Consider the following 15,142-nt stretch of genomic DNA (forward strand, 5'->3'; position numbering starts at 1 on the left):
GTCAGGTCACCCTTTAACATTCTGTGTCACTGTGACACAGCACCTCTGTGCTCCAATTCGTTACATTATTGTACTGCTTCAAGGTAACAGAAGTGATCGTGAAAGGCGCTATATAAATGCAAGTATTTGTTTTTACAAAAGATGGATTTGCTACAAGATCACTTCTACCTAGGAACAGCAAAACCTCAAATAAACAATAAAAGGTGTTTATTTAGTATGGGATTAAAAGAAACCTGAAGAATAAGTAGAGCCAGACTTATATTCGAAGAATGAACACTGAGACATTGAGACTCAACAGCAGCTGCCAGCCAGTACTCATGAAGAAAAATTGGCCGCATCGAATCATTAGTCTTCAAACTGAGAAATAACTTGATCGTAGGTCGCTCAACAACTACAGGCCATGGCCTCAAACTGTTTAACCAATATTCGTTGCCATTTCTTGCTCGCAGGCAATATCATTGTAGAACCCTGGTTAGAGCACACTTGGGAGTACTGTGAGCAGTTCTGGTCTGTATATATTATAAAAAGGATATAGAGGCACTGGAGAAGATGCAAAAAAGATTTACAAGGATACCAGAGCTGAGGGGTTATACCTATCAGGAAAGATTGAACAGGCCGGAGCTCTTTTTTCTAGAAAAAAGACTGAAGGGTGACCTGATAGAGGTCTTTAAGATTATGAAAGGGGTTGATAGGGTAGACGTAAAGATGTTTCCACTTGCGGGTGAGATCAGAACTAGGGCCACAAATATAAGACAGTCACCAATAAATCCAATAGGGAATTAAGGAGAAACGTCTTTATCCAGAGACTGTGGAACTCGCTACCATAAGGAGTAGTTGAGGCGAATAGCATAGAAGCATTTAGAAGAGGCTAGATAAACACACGAGGGGGGAAGAAATAGAAGGATATCTTGATGGGGGAGGAGGCTCCTAGTGGAGCACAACGAATGGCCTGTTTTAGTACTGTAAATTCTATGTATACTATGAAATTTAATACGACGCAGACCCAATATATTTATCTTTAGGTTCCAGAAACTTATAATTGCCGCCGACATCCAGGGAGAAAAAAAAAGCCGTCATTGGCGGCAGAGGTGCGTCACTCACATATCAGCTGGTCTAAGGTCCGGACACGTGAGCTGAGGCCCGGGCCGCGGTTGCTGGGGAGATTCTCACCGTTTGGCTCGGGCGCGGGTCAGTGACGTCTTTGATCCATGGACCGAGATCCGTCTCCGAAAAAAATGGCTGATGAGGACGATGAGCCGACGGTAAGTCCGGTTTATTGATTTAGATTTCAAAGAGTTGGCTGTCATGGCGGGTGTGATCGCTGTCTCCCGTCGTAGGTTTGCGCCTTTGAAACGGTAGTATTCAACTGTTACTAATTTCAGCAGATGCTGTCGATCGAAGTCCATCTCTGACCAGTGAGTGAAACGGCCAAAAATCAGGAAATAGAATTAGGCCTGTTTTTTTTTATGTGACTTGTTTTTTTCTGTTCTTTGTGGAGTTTTGAGCCTACTGCCTTCAATGGGGGAAGTGATGCGTCGGGAGATGGTTTACAGAGGCGTCTCCCTCTTATAGAATAGAGAATCATTAGAATGGTTACAACACAGAAGGAGGCCCGTCGAGCCCCTGCCGGCTCTCTGCAAGAACACTCCAGCTAGTCCCACTACCCACCCTGTCCCCGTGGCCCTGCAAATTTTGTTCCTTTGGGTACTTCTCCAATTCCTTTCGGAAAGCCACGATTGAGTCTGCCTCCACCACCCTTTCAGACAGTGCATTCTAGATCCTAACCACTCGCTGCGTAAAAAAGTTTTTCCTCATTTCGTCTTTGGTTCTTTTGCCAATCACCTTAAATATGTGTCCTCTGGTTCTCGACCCTTCTGTCAATAGGAACGGTTTCTCTCTACTCCGTCTAGACCCCTCATGATTTTGAACACCTCTATCAAATCTCCTCTCAACCTTCTCTGCTCTAAGGAGAACAACCTCGGCTTCTCTAGACTATCCACGTAACTGAAGTCCCTCATCCCTGGAACCATTCTTGTAAATCTTTTCTGCACCCTCTCTAAGGCCTTCATATCCTTTCTAAAGTGTGGTGCCCAGAATTGGACACAATACTCCAGTTGTGGCTGGACCAGTGTTTTATAAAGGTTCATTATAACTTCCTTTTCATCACACACACATTCCCTACTGTCTCCAGTACTGCTGCACCCCAGGCCCTCAATACTACCAATTCCCACAACTTCTCACCACTACTTCCAATATCATGAAATCACCTCTTTTAAATCCCACTTCTATTTCTCCCACACCCAGGTACTGCCCTCCTATCACCACCACACTGTGTAACCTGCTTTCCACCCCTACCATATATCCACACAATACTCATGGCGTCTGGCACTCCCCACTACTCACATAACTTTGACATTATGCCCAAACCTAGAAACAGCATTCCTGTTTTTATCACAATTCTAAACCCCTCTTCCCAAATGCAGTAATATCCTGAAACTCAACAAAAACATCCCAAAGCCCAAGACTACTACTTCTTAAGCAGTCCCTCGGAACCGAGGGTGACTTGCTTCCACATTAAAAATGAGTTTGCAGGTGACTGATGAGTCCAATGCGGGACCTACAGTCTCTGTCACAGGTCCGTTCACTGTTGAAAGCACGCGACGCAGCATTTAAATCTGGCGACGCGGTGGCTTACAGTGCAGCTAGGACCAACCTAAAAAAGGGTATCAGGACTGCCAAAAGGAAACAGACACTGCGGATAGAGGATCACTTCCGCAACAACTCTGACCCCCGGCGCATGTGGCAAGGCATCCAGTCCATCACTGACTACAAGGGCAAAAACACCAGTCCCCCGGTTAGCGATGCCTCCCTTCCGGAGGAGCTTAACAACTTCTACGCTCGCTTCGACAGGGACAACAGGGAGCCGGCTACCAAAGCCTTGCCACCCCTGGAAGACCAGGTGCTCACTCTGTCGACCTCCGACGTAAGGGATGTTCTACGCGGAGTGAACATGGCTGCTGGACCGGATAGCATCCCTGGACGGGTACTCAAGGAATGTGCTGATCAGCTGGCTGATGTCTTCACCGCCATCTTCAATCTGTCATTGGCCCAGGCAGTAGTCCCTACATGCTTCAAGACCGCTACCATTATTCCTGTGCCAAAACAAACGGCTGTGACGTGCCTGAACGACTATCGACCTGTCGCACTCACACCCATCATAATGAAGTGTTTCGAGAGACTGGTCTTAGCCCACATCAAAGCCAGTGTTCTTGCCTCCCTTGACCAACACCAGTTTGCCTATCGTGCAAACAGATCAACGGAGGATGCAATCACAACTGCTCTACACTCAGCACTGAATCACCTAGATGATAAGGAGACCTACATCAGAATGCTGTTCATAGACTACAGCTCAGCATTCAACACTATCGTCCCCAACAAGCTGGCCACCAAACTCCAAACTCTTGGCCTGAACACTTCCCTCTGCAACTGGACCCTGGACTTCCTAACAAACAGACCCCAGTCTGTCAAATTAGGTAACCACACCTCCCCTTCCCCCCCCCCCCCCCCCCCCCGACCCTGAACACTGGGGCCCCACAAGGATGTGTGCTGAGCCCCCTCCTCTACTCCCTCTTCACCCACGACTGTGTGGCTGTTAAGGGTTCCAACACCATCATCAAGTTTGCAGATGACACCACGGTAGTAGGCCAGATCACCAACAACGATGAATCAGCCTACAGGGAGGAGGTCCAGCATCTCGTGAAGTGGTGCGCCGATAACAACCTGGCCCTTAACACCAAGAAAACAAAAGAAATCATTGTGGACTTCAGGAAGTCCAAAGGCGGAAGTCACACCCCCATCCACATCAATGGGGCTGTGGTGGAAAGGGTGGACAGCTTTAAGTTCCTCGGAGTCCACATCACGGAAGACCTCTCCTGGTCCCTCAACACCTCCTCTCTGGTGAAGAAGGCCCAGCGGCGCCTATATTTCCTAAGGAGGCTGAAGGGATGTAACCTGTCACCCCTGATCCTCTCTAACTTTTACCGCTGCACTAGAGAGAGCATCCTGACAAACTGTATCACTGTATGGTATGGCAGCTGTAGCTACTATGACCGGAAAGCCCTGCAGCGGGTAGTCAAAACTGCCCAACGCATTACCGGCACCCGGCTACCGACCATAGAGCACATATACCAGAAACGCTGTCTACGGAGGTCACGGTCCATCATCAAAGACCCTACCCACCCCAGCCACAGTCTGTTCGCCCTCCTGCCATCTGGGAGACGCTACAGATGCATTCGCACCCGTACGACCAGATTTAGGAACAGCTTCTTTCCCAGGGCTGTCCTCCTACTGAACTTCACAAATAAACTCTAAAGCCTGCACATCTGCCAATGCACTTTATTATGGTTATATTTATGTTAATATACTACAAGCCAAATGTATGTTGAATGTTTAAATGTCTTAATCCAAATGTACACTCTCGGGAGCCGCAAGCCTACATTTCGTTGTACTGCACTTGTGCACTAACAATGACAATAAAAGTTGATTTGATTTGAGGTGGGGAAGACGGTGGTTGAAGGGGTAGGTGGGTGAGGTGCTTGGGTTGACTTGCGCTGCCTGCACTTGGCTTCCGCTTGCTCCTGGCGAAGAGACTCTAGGTGTTTGGCGCCTTCTCGGATGCTTCTCCTCCTTTGTGCGGCCTTGGGCTAGGGATTCCCAGGTGTCGATGGGGATGTTACACTTTTTCAAGGAGGCTTTGAGCGTTTCCTCTGCCCACCTGGGGGCTCTCTTGCCGTGCCGGAGCTCCAAGTAGAGCGCTTGTTTTGGGAGTCTCATATCGGGCACGCGGACAATGTGACCCGTCCATCGGAGCTGATTGAGCGTGGTCAAAGCTTCGATGCTGGGGATGTTGGCCTGAGCAAGAACACTGACGTTGGTGCGCCTATCCTGCCAATGGATTTGCAGGATCTTGCGGAGGCAGCGTTGGTGGTACCTCTCCAGTGCTTTGAGGTGCCTGCTGTACATGGTCCATGTCTCTGAGGTATACAGGAGGGTGGGTATCACTGCTGCTCTGTACCCTCCCTATTGCATACAATTTTATTTTCCTCTATACCTTTTCCCTCACTGTTCTGTCCTTTGTTACCACTCTATCTTTCATTACCACCCTAATTCTCTGTTCCTGCTCTTACCTAAAACCTTTCATCCTTGCCATAACTCTGCAATGCCTAACATTTATGCTTATTCATTCCCTAACCTTTCACCACTCTGTCACTCATTCAAACTCCCACTCATCACCATCAACCTCTCTGCACCTACATTTTGCCTGTTCCTCTCCTATTGTCTACTATCTCTCTATCATTCATCCCAAACTCTCCAATCTTCTTCAATAGCAAAATACTGCGGATGCTGGAAATCTGAAATAACAACAGAAAACGCTGGAAAAACTCAGCAGGCCAGGCAGCATCCGTGGAGAGAGAAACAGAGTTAACGTTTCAGGTCAAAGACCTTTCATCAGAACTGGAAAAAAGCAGGAAATGGAACAGATTTTAAAGCAAGATTAGGGGCTGGGAAATGGGGGAGGGGATGAAAGAACAAAAGGGAAGGTCTGTGATAGGATAGAAGGCAGGAGAAGTGAAGAGGCATTAAGAGATATTCAAGGCAAGAGGTGGTGTTAATGGGGCAGGTTAAGGAACAAAGGATGGCTCTAGATGAAGTGTGAATTGCGCTGGCAGAATGGAGGACAGCTGCCATGTGTGTGGGGGAAGAAAAAAGGCACAAACAAAAAGTGTGGATAAAATATATATATATGATAGGGGCCGAGGTTATGATCTGAAATTGTTGAACTCTTATGTTGAGTCCAGAGGGCTGTAGAGTGCCTAATCGAAAGATAAGGTGCTGTTCCTCGAGCTTAGGCTGAGCTTCCGTGGAACAATGCAAGAGGCCGAGGACGGTGAGGTCCGAGTGGGAATGGAGCAGTGAATTAAAGTGACAGGCCACCGGGAGCTCAGGGTCCCCCTTACGGACTGAAACGTTGACTCTCTCTCCATGGATGCTGCCTGGCCTGCTGAGTTTTTCCAGCGTTTTCTGCTGTTATTTCTCCAATGTTCTTCCTCTATGCATCACACATTAAACTTCAGACTTTTAAACTCCCAACACAACACCATGCTCAAAATAAAAAAACTTTTATGTACTCTCAAATTCTGGGTTTTTTGGTTCCATTTTTTTGTTGATTTTTTTTCCTCTCATTTTGAACACTAAATAAAAACTTAAACAGCTTTTTAAATTGACAATGAAAATTGCCTTTAATGATCCTTATATATTTTATCAAGCCATTATACATATAGGTGTACATCTCACACATTTTACGAAGCCATCTTATATTTGTACATATACATTTTTTTGAAGCCATTGTACATTCCAGTTACATATTGCTTGTAGGGAGAATGCATTGACACATTCAGGTCACTTGTATCACTGCTTGTGCTGGGAGCAGTCAGATCAGGAGGTTGAAGCAGTTTGTTTGGTCTTGGTTTCTGGGGGTTAATTAGACTTGGGTACAGGGGAGGAAGCTCTTGTCTATTGACGATCATGTCAGTTGTTGTGCCTTCATGTTGGGTTGCTGTGCTGTGAGAGAGGTGAACAGATTGTGTTGAGTTTCCAAGAATAAGCCCCTGACTATTTAGTATTTCTACAGTTCCTGGCAAAGGCCAAACATATATCCTATACTAACATATTTGTTTTATCCCAAATGATGCAATAAATATTACTAGTCTATCTCCTGTTGCGTTGCTATCGGTAGTCAAGACAAATTTAAATTCCTCAAGTCAAGCAGGGTGAGAGGGTGGGGGATAATGGAACCAATGTGGGGGAAATGGACACAAGGAAGAGAAGGCAAGGAACGGAGGTAGGGAAGTGGAGTGGTGATGGAAGGGAGTGTTAAGGAAGGGGAATTCAGATCAGCGGGAGTGGGGGAGAGTTGGGGTATGGAACAGCCAGACATCAGCAAAGGAAAAATATAGCATGGGGGGGGTGGGTGGCGGGGTACTGTTGATAGGAAATTAAGATCTGCGAGTTATAAAAGGTAAAATGAGGCAGAGTACAGGAAGCTTGTGAGGGGCTACTGCAGCCAGTGGGAGTGGGAAGTGATTGGCAACCAGTATGTGGGTGGGAATGGGATATACAGCTAGTGGGGGAAGGGATTGAAAACTTGTTCATGGGTCGGGGGGGGGGGAGCAAGGTGCTGAAATCTCGTTCAGAGGGGTTGAAAGTCACAATCTTGCTTGGTGTGAGGGGGAGGAGTGAAGTCAATAATCTTGTAGTTTTCCTGTGTGTTTACTGACATCACATTAGTTTTGACTTCTTTGGAATCTTGAGACCACTCACCATTTTTTATTATATAATTGAAGGTAACCTTTTTAGGGCTAACTAAAATTACCATCTGTAGACAAGAGTTTTCAGAACCATATTGGCCATTTTATCAGTTGAATGTCAATAATTATTTCCTTTGCATACACTTACATTTGGTATTCCAAAGATTTTAGGACCTAGTGGTGGGACAGTTTAGCCCAGGAAACCCCAGGAGGGTTAGTTTGGAGGAACCTTGCAATGCCTCTCAATGCTGCACTGCATAGATCTGAACTTGTTAGGTCTGGAGCTGTTTTTTTTGGCAGGGGGGGGGGGCGGGTGCGGAGAGGAGACAAATTTTGCTGCTGTGGAAGAACTTAACCAAAATGTCCGTTTCTGGTTGATGGGTGCACATACAGATCTCGGTTATTAATTGTACCTGGGAGATCTCTTGATATGTACTATCTCTTTCACAGCTCCAGAAGATGAAAGGCAATATAATTCTGGGTGTAAGATGCATGAATAATGTATAATTTATACATTTATATTATAATAATTAAATGGACAAAGGTAAATGTGTAGCATTTTCCGTCTTGCAGTTTGATGAAGATGTGGAGGAGAGTGGAAGTGGTGCAGAGGGTGGACAAGGCAGAAGAAAAAGATTGTTTTCTAAGGAATGTAAGTCATAACGCTGCTAAAATATTTTTAAATCAACAATGTGTAACTAATCTAGTAATATGTGTAAAACCCAAATATAAAAGTTCATCTTTCTGTGGACTACAGTTAAAAGACAACTCCACATTACTCATTCAGTTTTCACTGATTAATGGTATAAAATTTGGGAGCTATGCTTCGAATTGACATTAAACAAACAGAATTTGTATCCGTAAAATAAATAAAATGATGTTGTTGCTGCTACACCGATGCTATTCTTTTCACTTGCTAATGAAATGCTGTACGGTGATGTTTATGCAAAATCTTCTTGTGAAATTTTCCTGTATCTTGAGTTATTGGAAACTACCTGATAAAATTTAACCATGTGTACAGGACAACAACATCTAAAATCTAAACAAATCTTTGTCTTGCATGGTTCCTGTTGGGGTTTTATCCTTTTATCCATATAGTGCCTGGAGGTAATGTTACCCAGCTTTGCTTAGAAGTGCACACCTGTTCATTTTATTTTGTTTTTGATTGATTAGCTGTAAAGAAATAGATTAATGTAATTTTAGTCTTAGTTACTCCTGATCATATTTCCAGGCAAAGATTAGGATTGGATATTTTTCTAGTAACTGGTTGTCTAGTTACAGCGGATGGGTGAAAGCTTACTAAAATATAGCAGAGTTGAATACCTTTATTTGAAATGCAGAGAATTACATGGAATATACAGCACAGAACCAGGCCATCATTCTTCTTCTTCTTCTTCTGTCCAAACAGTAAGATGTATGATGTATGGCTTTGGGGATGACCAGAACCCTTACACTGAGTCGGTGGATATCCTGGAGGATCTTGTCATAGAATTTATCACCGAGATGGTGAGCTGAGCTTTATATTTTATCTCAGTTGTAGTCTGCAAACCAGTGGGACAATACAGGATGGGATGCAGAGTTTAAATTTGGTAGGGTATGTTAATGAAAAGCCTGAGGTTCATAAACACCATTCATTGCTCAGTTCAATTCAAGTAAAGTTTTGAAAACAGTGTTTGAAAATGCTTGAAAGAAAGAACTTGCATTTATTCAGAGCCGCCTTGCGTCGCGAATGTCCCAAAGGGCTTCACGTACAATGAATTACCTTTTTGAAGTACAGCCATATGGTTATCTAGGTCAGTGTTTCTCAAACTGGGGTCTGTAGAGATTTTCCAGGGGGTCCGCGACCGGAGGCAATATTCCCTTTAATTTTTTTTAGGCTGCGTGGTCCATTCAGAAATCCGCACATGTGCGTTTTTTGCATTTAGAAGCCAGTGAGCCGGCTGCGCTGGAGCTCCAGACAGCTGTGCTGCTGTGCTGCTTATAGGGAACATTGGCCGGATGGAATTTCAAGCCTGCTCCTCTCTCTAAAACCAACACTCAATTCAGTTCTTGCGAATTTTTCTTAACGGCTGGACCCGCCTCCTAAAAGAGGCCCACAGCTCTCGCTCGCTTTGCAACAAGCACTCCCTGCCGGTCGAGCCGATTTCTCTACCTGACGCCGCGACCTTGTGCCAGCCTCCTGACGTGATCACGCAAACACATACAATCCCACAGTGCAGCTGTTACAGAAAATGCCAGTGGGCCAGTATGGCGGTGAGCAGCATCCAACCATGTGCATGGGTGCTCGTGCCCTCACTCACCTTGGCCAGTCTGCTGACGGCTTTAAAAATTGTCCAGCACTAAGTGGCTAATAGTGGTCATCTGTTGCTGCAGAGTACCCAGAATTGGTGTGAGAAGCAGGCACACCCATCTGGCTGATCTCTGACTAAATACCTGTTTTCTTAAAAGCATTATTAAACACTCTTTACATGCAGCACTCTCATATTATGAGTATTATATAGTGTAATTTAGATTGGGGGTCCGTGATTACTAATCGATTTGAAAAGGGGTCCTTCAACCAAAAAAGTTTGAGAACCACTGATCTAGGTGAACCCAGCAGCCATTTTGTATACAAGATCATCCCACAAATAGCACTGAGCTGGATGATCAGATAATCTGTTTTTGATGATATTGGTTGAGGGAGGAATGTTTGCCAGGTTACCGGAATCTTTAATATCCATCTGACCCACTGGAACAGGAAGGCAGGGCATCAGTTTAATGTCTTAGCCAAAGGATAGCAGGCACCTCTGATGGAGAACACCCTCAGTACTGCACTGGTCTCTACCTAGATTATGTCCTGAAATCCTGGAGTGGGGGGTTAAGGCTATGTAATGTGAGCATAAAATGCAAAATTCAGTCTCCAGGGAATTTGCATGTATCCAATGAGAACTCAATCTAGTTGCCAGTGGATATAGATCCACAGCACAAAACTAACAATAATTGAGTGCAATCGGTGCTAAACTGGCAGTCTCATTTAGCAAGGTCATAAGAGAAGAATGGTTGGTGTGGAAAATGGAAAAATTCACAGTATAATGAGATTGAGGGTAATGTACCTTCTTGGAGCAGAGTAGAAGCAGCTTCAGTCTGGACTTGTGCTTGTTACTAACATGGATTTCTAAAAGTGGAACACAATTGCACTTCGAAGCACTAGTTATTAGATTACTACGAAGTTTACAAAAGCAAAAGAAAAGTCGAATATACTCCAACTTTACCCAGTGCCTCCTGTAGTATTCCTGTTCCTGGGGTAATATGTCATAGCAGTTTGCTGTGGCATAAGAAATACTGCTGTTCAGTGACAGGCAGGCAAACCAGTAACCAAAATCATACAATGGAGTATCCCCTAGATCTGGTGGAAAGTGCCTATAAATTCAAGGAGGTCAAGACTACATAGAATCTTACAGCAAAGAAGGAGGCCATTCGGCCCATCGTGCTTGTGCCAGCTATTTGAAAGAGCTATCCAATTAGTCCCACAGCCCTGCTGTTTCCCCCATAGCCTTGCAAATTTTACCTTTTCAAGTGTACAGGAAACTCTCTTTTAATCGGCACCTAAATATCCGGAAATCTCTCTTAACCAGCAAAATTCAGAAGTAGGTTCAGCTAAGTTTTACTATATATTAGTGGCCGTGCAACCGGGGTTCCTGCACCTGTGGCCGTGCAACCGGGGTTCCTGCACCTGTGGCCGTGCAACCGGGGTTCCTGCACCTGTGGCCGTGCAACCGGGGTTCCTGCACCTGTGGCCGTGCAACCGGGGTTCCTGCACCTGTGGCCGTGCAACCGGGGTTCCTGCACCTGTGGCCGTGCAACCGGGGCTCTCGTACCTTGGTAAGTATACCTCTTTGTAATCCGGACTTTTTGATCAACCGGCACCACGCCGGTCCCGTCAGTGCCGGATAAAAAGGTTTCCTGTATATATCCAATTCCCTTTTGAAAGTTACTATTAAATCTGCCTCCACCACCCATTCAGGCAGTGCATTCCAGATCATCATAACGCATTGCATAAAATAAATTCTCCTTATCTCCCCTATGGTTCTTTTGCCAATTATCTTAATTCTGTGTCCTCTGGTTACTGGACATGGATTTGTATTTACTTTGTTATTTCAATTGCTGTCTTGGTTATCTCAGTGTGCTGGTCTGGACCATGCTTTCAGTGCTCCTCTTGATTTGCAAGTGTGGTTCTGGTAATCCAGTCTCGCGCATTGAGTCCCTATTGCTCAAGAAAATGGTAGAAATGTGTCACACATTTGAGTTGTACTGCTCACCATGCTGTTCATTAGTTGCTGATATCTGCTGCCTGCCTAGCGAAGGCTCGAACCTATGCTTGAAGGTTGTCTAATGACCAACTAGTGACAATGCTTCTTGAAGTGGAGATAAACTATTAAGCATTATGATAGGTTTGAATGCATCAGCTGAGCAAAAAAGATTGCTGTTTTTTTTTTATTAAGTGAACTGTATTTTAAGGTTTTCAGTGACAAGTTGTTTGGAACTTATTCTACTTCTGAGTAGAATGTATAGCTCATTTATGATAAACTTCATATTGAATAATGTGTCATGAAGTATATTACATTTCCATTATTGCCTTCATGAATCTTAAGTGTATTTTGTCTGTTGCAGATTGTCTGTGCAATTAAATAGATGTGATATAGTAGTGTGTTCTTTTGGATTTTTTTCTTTATGCATAAAAATGCAACATACTTGTTGTAATTTCTTTTTTATATAGACTCATAAGGCCATGTCAATAGGACGTCAGGGCCGAGTTCAAGTAGAAGATATTGTCTTCCTCATTCGTAAAGATCCTCGGAAGTTTGCAAGAGTGAAAGACCTACTGACAATGAATGAAGAATTGAAACGTGCCAGGAAAGCTTTTGATGAAGCTAATTATGGGTCCTAGTTCTCAGAAAGAAACATATGGTGGAGCAAATGATGACTCAATATTGCCTGTCTTTGAAACATGTACTTGAGGTAATGTTTGACTCCAGGCCTACTACAGCCATCATAATATGGACTGTTGCAGTAGAGCCTGGCTACAGCTCAGCAGAGCAGGGCCTGAGAAATCTGAAGATTCGTCTACTCTCTTACTTCATCAATGTAAGCAATGTTGTTGGCTGAGGAATGAAATGGAACACCTTTTGTAATTTGTCTTAAAGATTTCTGTACATATCAGAACTAGTAGTGAATGCGAACAGTATATGTAACTTGGCCAGTTCTGTAATAAATGTTATGACAAGTGATGACTATTCAAAAAAAAGTTGATAAAATTCATGTCTAGGTTAATAATTTTATATTAAAAATTCAAATGTTCTGGGATTTTCAGTCTATCCAACAATACCATATTTAAAAATTTCCTATCTGCACAACTTGTTGCTGCATTTTTGTCACACTTTCTGTGTGAACTTTTTCCTCTAAGTTCTTATGCTCACATTTATAATGGTATTTGGCTATGTGCACTCGTCATTCTGGCCACCAGATTCCCACAAAGTGCTCAAAAAGCTTTCTGAATTTTTTTTTTTCTCTGATCCATTAGTTGTTTCTCGGCAACTGAACATTTCTACTGGCCAAAATAAGGGTTTCATTTGTTTTGTTAAATTAAGAACTTACATATTTCACAATGGAATCATCCACTGAATTGTCTTTTGTGATTTAATGCCTTCATTAAAGTTTTCACTTGAAAACATTGGCCTCGCCAAAAGACCAGATATAGCCTTCAGGTGAAGTGGGGTTCGAAGGCAAGAGATAATTGGACCAGAAGATGCAGATATAATTCTGTAACCATTTTAAAGTTTTAAATTCTGTCCTTATTTTTATATTTCCATTATAAATTTCTGTGTCTATATAATGGAAACGAAACTGTCTAATTAAACTTCTCACGCTGTCATTACATCCTCCCACAAGTGGTGATGCTCCACTGGGGGTAGGTGAAATGACAACATGACAAATTTATGTGAGAGATTTCCATTATAAATATGGACATTATCATTTAGAACGGAAAAGGTTGACGGGACGTACGTGTAGACATCAACAACTTGCATTTATATAGCGCCTTTAACGTAGTAAAACGACCCACGGCGCTTCCAGGGAGTGTTACATAAGATTTTCATATAGATAGATGTTTCATTGGCAGTTTCTTTGAGTTTAACAGCTATTTACATTTGTTTGGTCCCAGTCATTTTTTGGAAAGTTTTTATAGTCTGTTGCTCAAACTTGGGAGTCTGAAGCTTTCGGAGAGATGGTCAAATCAGAGAGCTTTCCATGGATAATGATGAAATAAAAACATGTAAGAATATTGAGTACGTTGCAGTTTAGCACAATAGTTGCAACTATTTATTATTTTCTAATTACTGTAAAATCTACAGTGTCACTGTTACTTTCATTTATTCTTTTACTATTTAACACATTTATGTGGCAGTTAAAGCCTCAGTTGTGGTCTAGTGAGTATTTACTCTGCCACCTTCAAAGTCAAGGAAGATTGTGTAAGGGCATTCCACCAATGTGCACAGCAGGGAAAGGAATATTTTCAACTGTAAGCATGGTCAGGATGTCAGTCATAAGAGTATGGTAACTATGAAGCCTGAGTTAAGAATCATTATTCTTACATTATATTACTTACACTGGCATCTTTTATTAATCCATACTTCAATTTCACAATTAAAGCTGTCTGTGTTCCATGAATTATGTCTTTATTTGAAACCAGTATTATTGCACCATTCAGATTAGCTGTCAAGTTGTACAATATTAACAATTTCTGTAGATGGCTTCCAACAGTTGCACAAAATTTCAAACCATTACTAATTTAAGTTTTTGCATCATTATTATACCTGTTAAAATTAGATATTCTAAGAAAGTTCTTGTATCATGCGACTATCAGGATGATAGGCAAACTAGATGGACCTTGGTCTTTTCGTCTAACAATTCCTATGTTAAAGTTTTAAGTTGGCAGTAATGTAGTGCCACACTTGACTCATGATACAGTCAGACCTTGTTACAAGACACCCTTTCATCTCTACCCTTGTTTCCTACTAGTGAAACCAGTTTCTGTATTTCTCGAGTGCCACCTTGCTCACTGACTCCAGCATTTTGAATGGAAAATATGACAATTTTCCATTGCTTTTTTAAATACTATACCGTACTATTCATGATTTATTTATTTTGTCTCGTGATTAAATATAAAAGTTAATAAAATTGTGATTCTGTGTTGCCATGCTCATTCAGTCTAGTTCTATTAACCCTACAAATACTGTATCCCACTGTACTGCTGATGATGAATCATCCCAACCAGCTGGTATAACAAGGTTTGATTGTTTATTTTGGAAACCAGAGAAGCCACATTGGAATACTATGTACGAGCATGTTAATAACACAAGCCTATATTTTTTTCAATCTTTCGATATTCGTTGGAAGTTTAAATAGTACTTGTTTTCTGTTTCCCCATGCCGGGTTCTTTTCCCATTGGTGGTACTCAGAGTTCTGGGGTCTGAGTGGGAGCCAATGGGGCGTATTCCTTACGAATGCCACTCCAAGAATTCTTTATATCTGCAGAAAAGAACACAGTAGAAATTTATTTATATGACTAGGATAAGTTGATATACATATTCATGGCAGTTTCTGAGGGGGAAAAAATACCTTGCTAGCCATTTCCCAACTGGTAAGACTTCTAGGCAAAACTGACATTTCTGAAGAAGAGTCTAATGTAATCAAGTTACTGTTTGAGAACCACGCTGAGCTGCCTGAAATTTTACACT

General features: G+C 42.9%; 3 protein-coding genes across 5 annotated transcripts in view; 1 reads left to right on the forward strand and 2 right to left on the reverse strand.

Moving 5' to 3' along the window:
• LOC147107642 (F-box only protein 40-like) overlaps positions 1–1,144 on the reverse strand; it is a 39,124-nt gene extending 37,980 nt beyond the window's left edge. The window contains exon 1 of the mRNA XM_086006844.1: positions 1,102–1,144. The gene's annotated coding sequence lies outside the window, so the exon portion shown is untranslated. The remainder of the gene's footprint in view (positions 1–1,101) is intronic.
• Positions 1,138–14,072, forward strand: taf13 (TATA-box binding protein associated factor 13). Its single transcript, XM_086006850.1, has 4 exons — positions 1,138–1,262; positions 7,941–8,019; positions 8,776–8,873; positions 12,124–14,072. The coding sequence occupies exons 1-4, from the start codon at positions 1,209–1,211 to the stop codon at positions 12,292–12,294; spliced, it is 402 nt and encodes a 133-aa protein (XP_085862976.1). The 5' UTR covers positions 1,138–1,208; the 3' UTR covers positions 12,295–14,072.
• popdc2 (popeye domain cAMP effector 2) overlaps positions 6,273–15,142 on the reverse strand; it is a 28,208-nt gene continuing 19,338 nt past the window's right edge. For 2 of the 3 annotated variants that reach the window (XM_086006847.1, XM_086006846.1), the window contains exons 4-5: positions 11,495–14,933; positions 6,273–6,621 (exon numbers count right to left, since the gene is read on the reverse strand). In XM_086006847.1, coding sequence (XP_085862973.1) covers positions 14,860–14,933 — 74 coding nt within the window. In that variant the 3' untranslated portion in view covers positions 6,273–6,621; positions 11,495–14,859. The remainder of the gene's footprint in view (positions 6,622–11,494; positions 14,934–15,142) is intronic. The other variant, XM_086006848.1, reaches the window with a different exon arrangement.

Source organism: Somniosus microcephalus, chromosome 14 (assembly GCF_052327205.1).
Source record: "Somniosus microcephalus isolate GS21.2 chromosome 14, FLI_Smic_1.0, whole genome shotgun sequence".
NCBI classification, from domain to species: domain Eukaryota; kingdom Metazoa; phylum Chordata; class Chondrichthyes; order Squaliformes; family Somniosidae; genus Somniosus; species Somniosus microcephalus.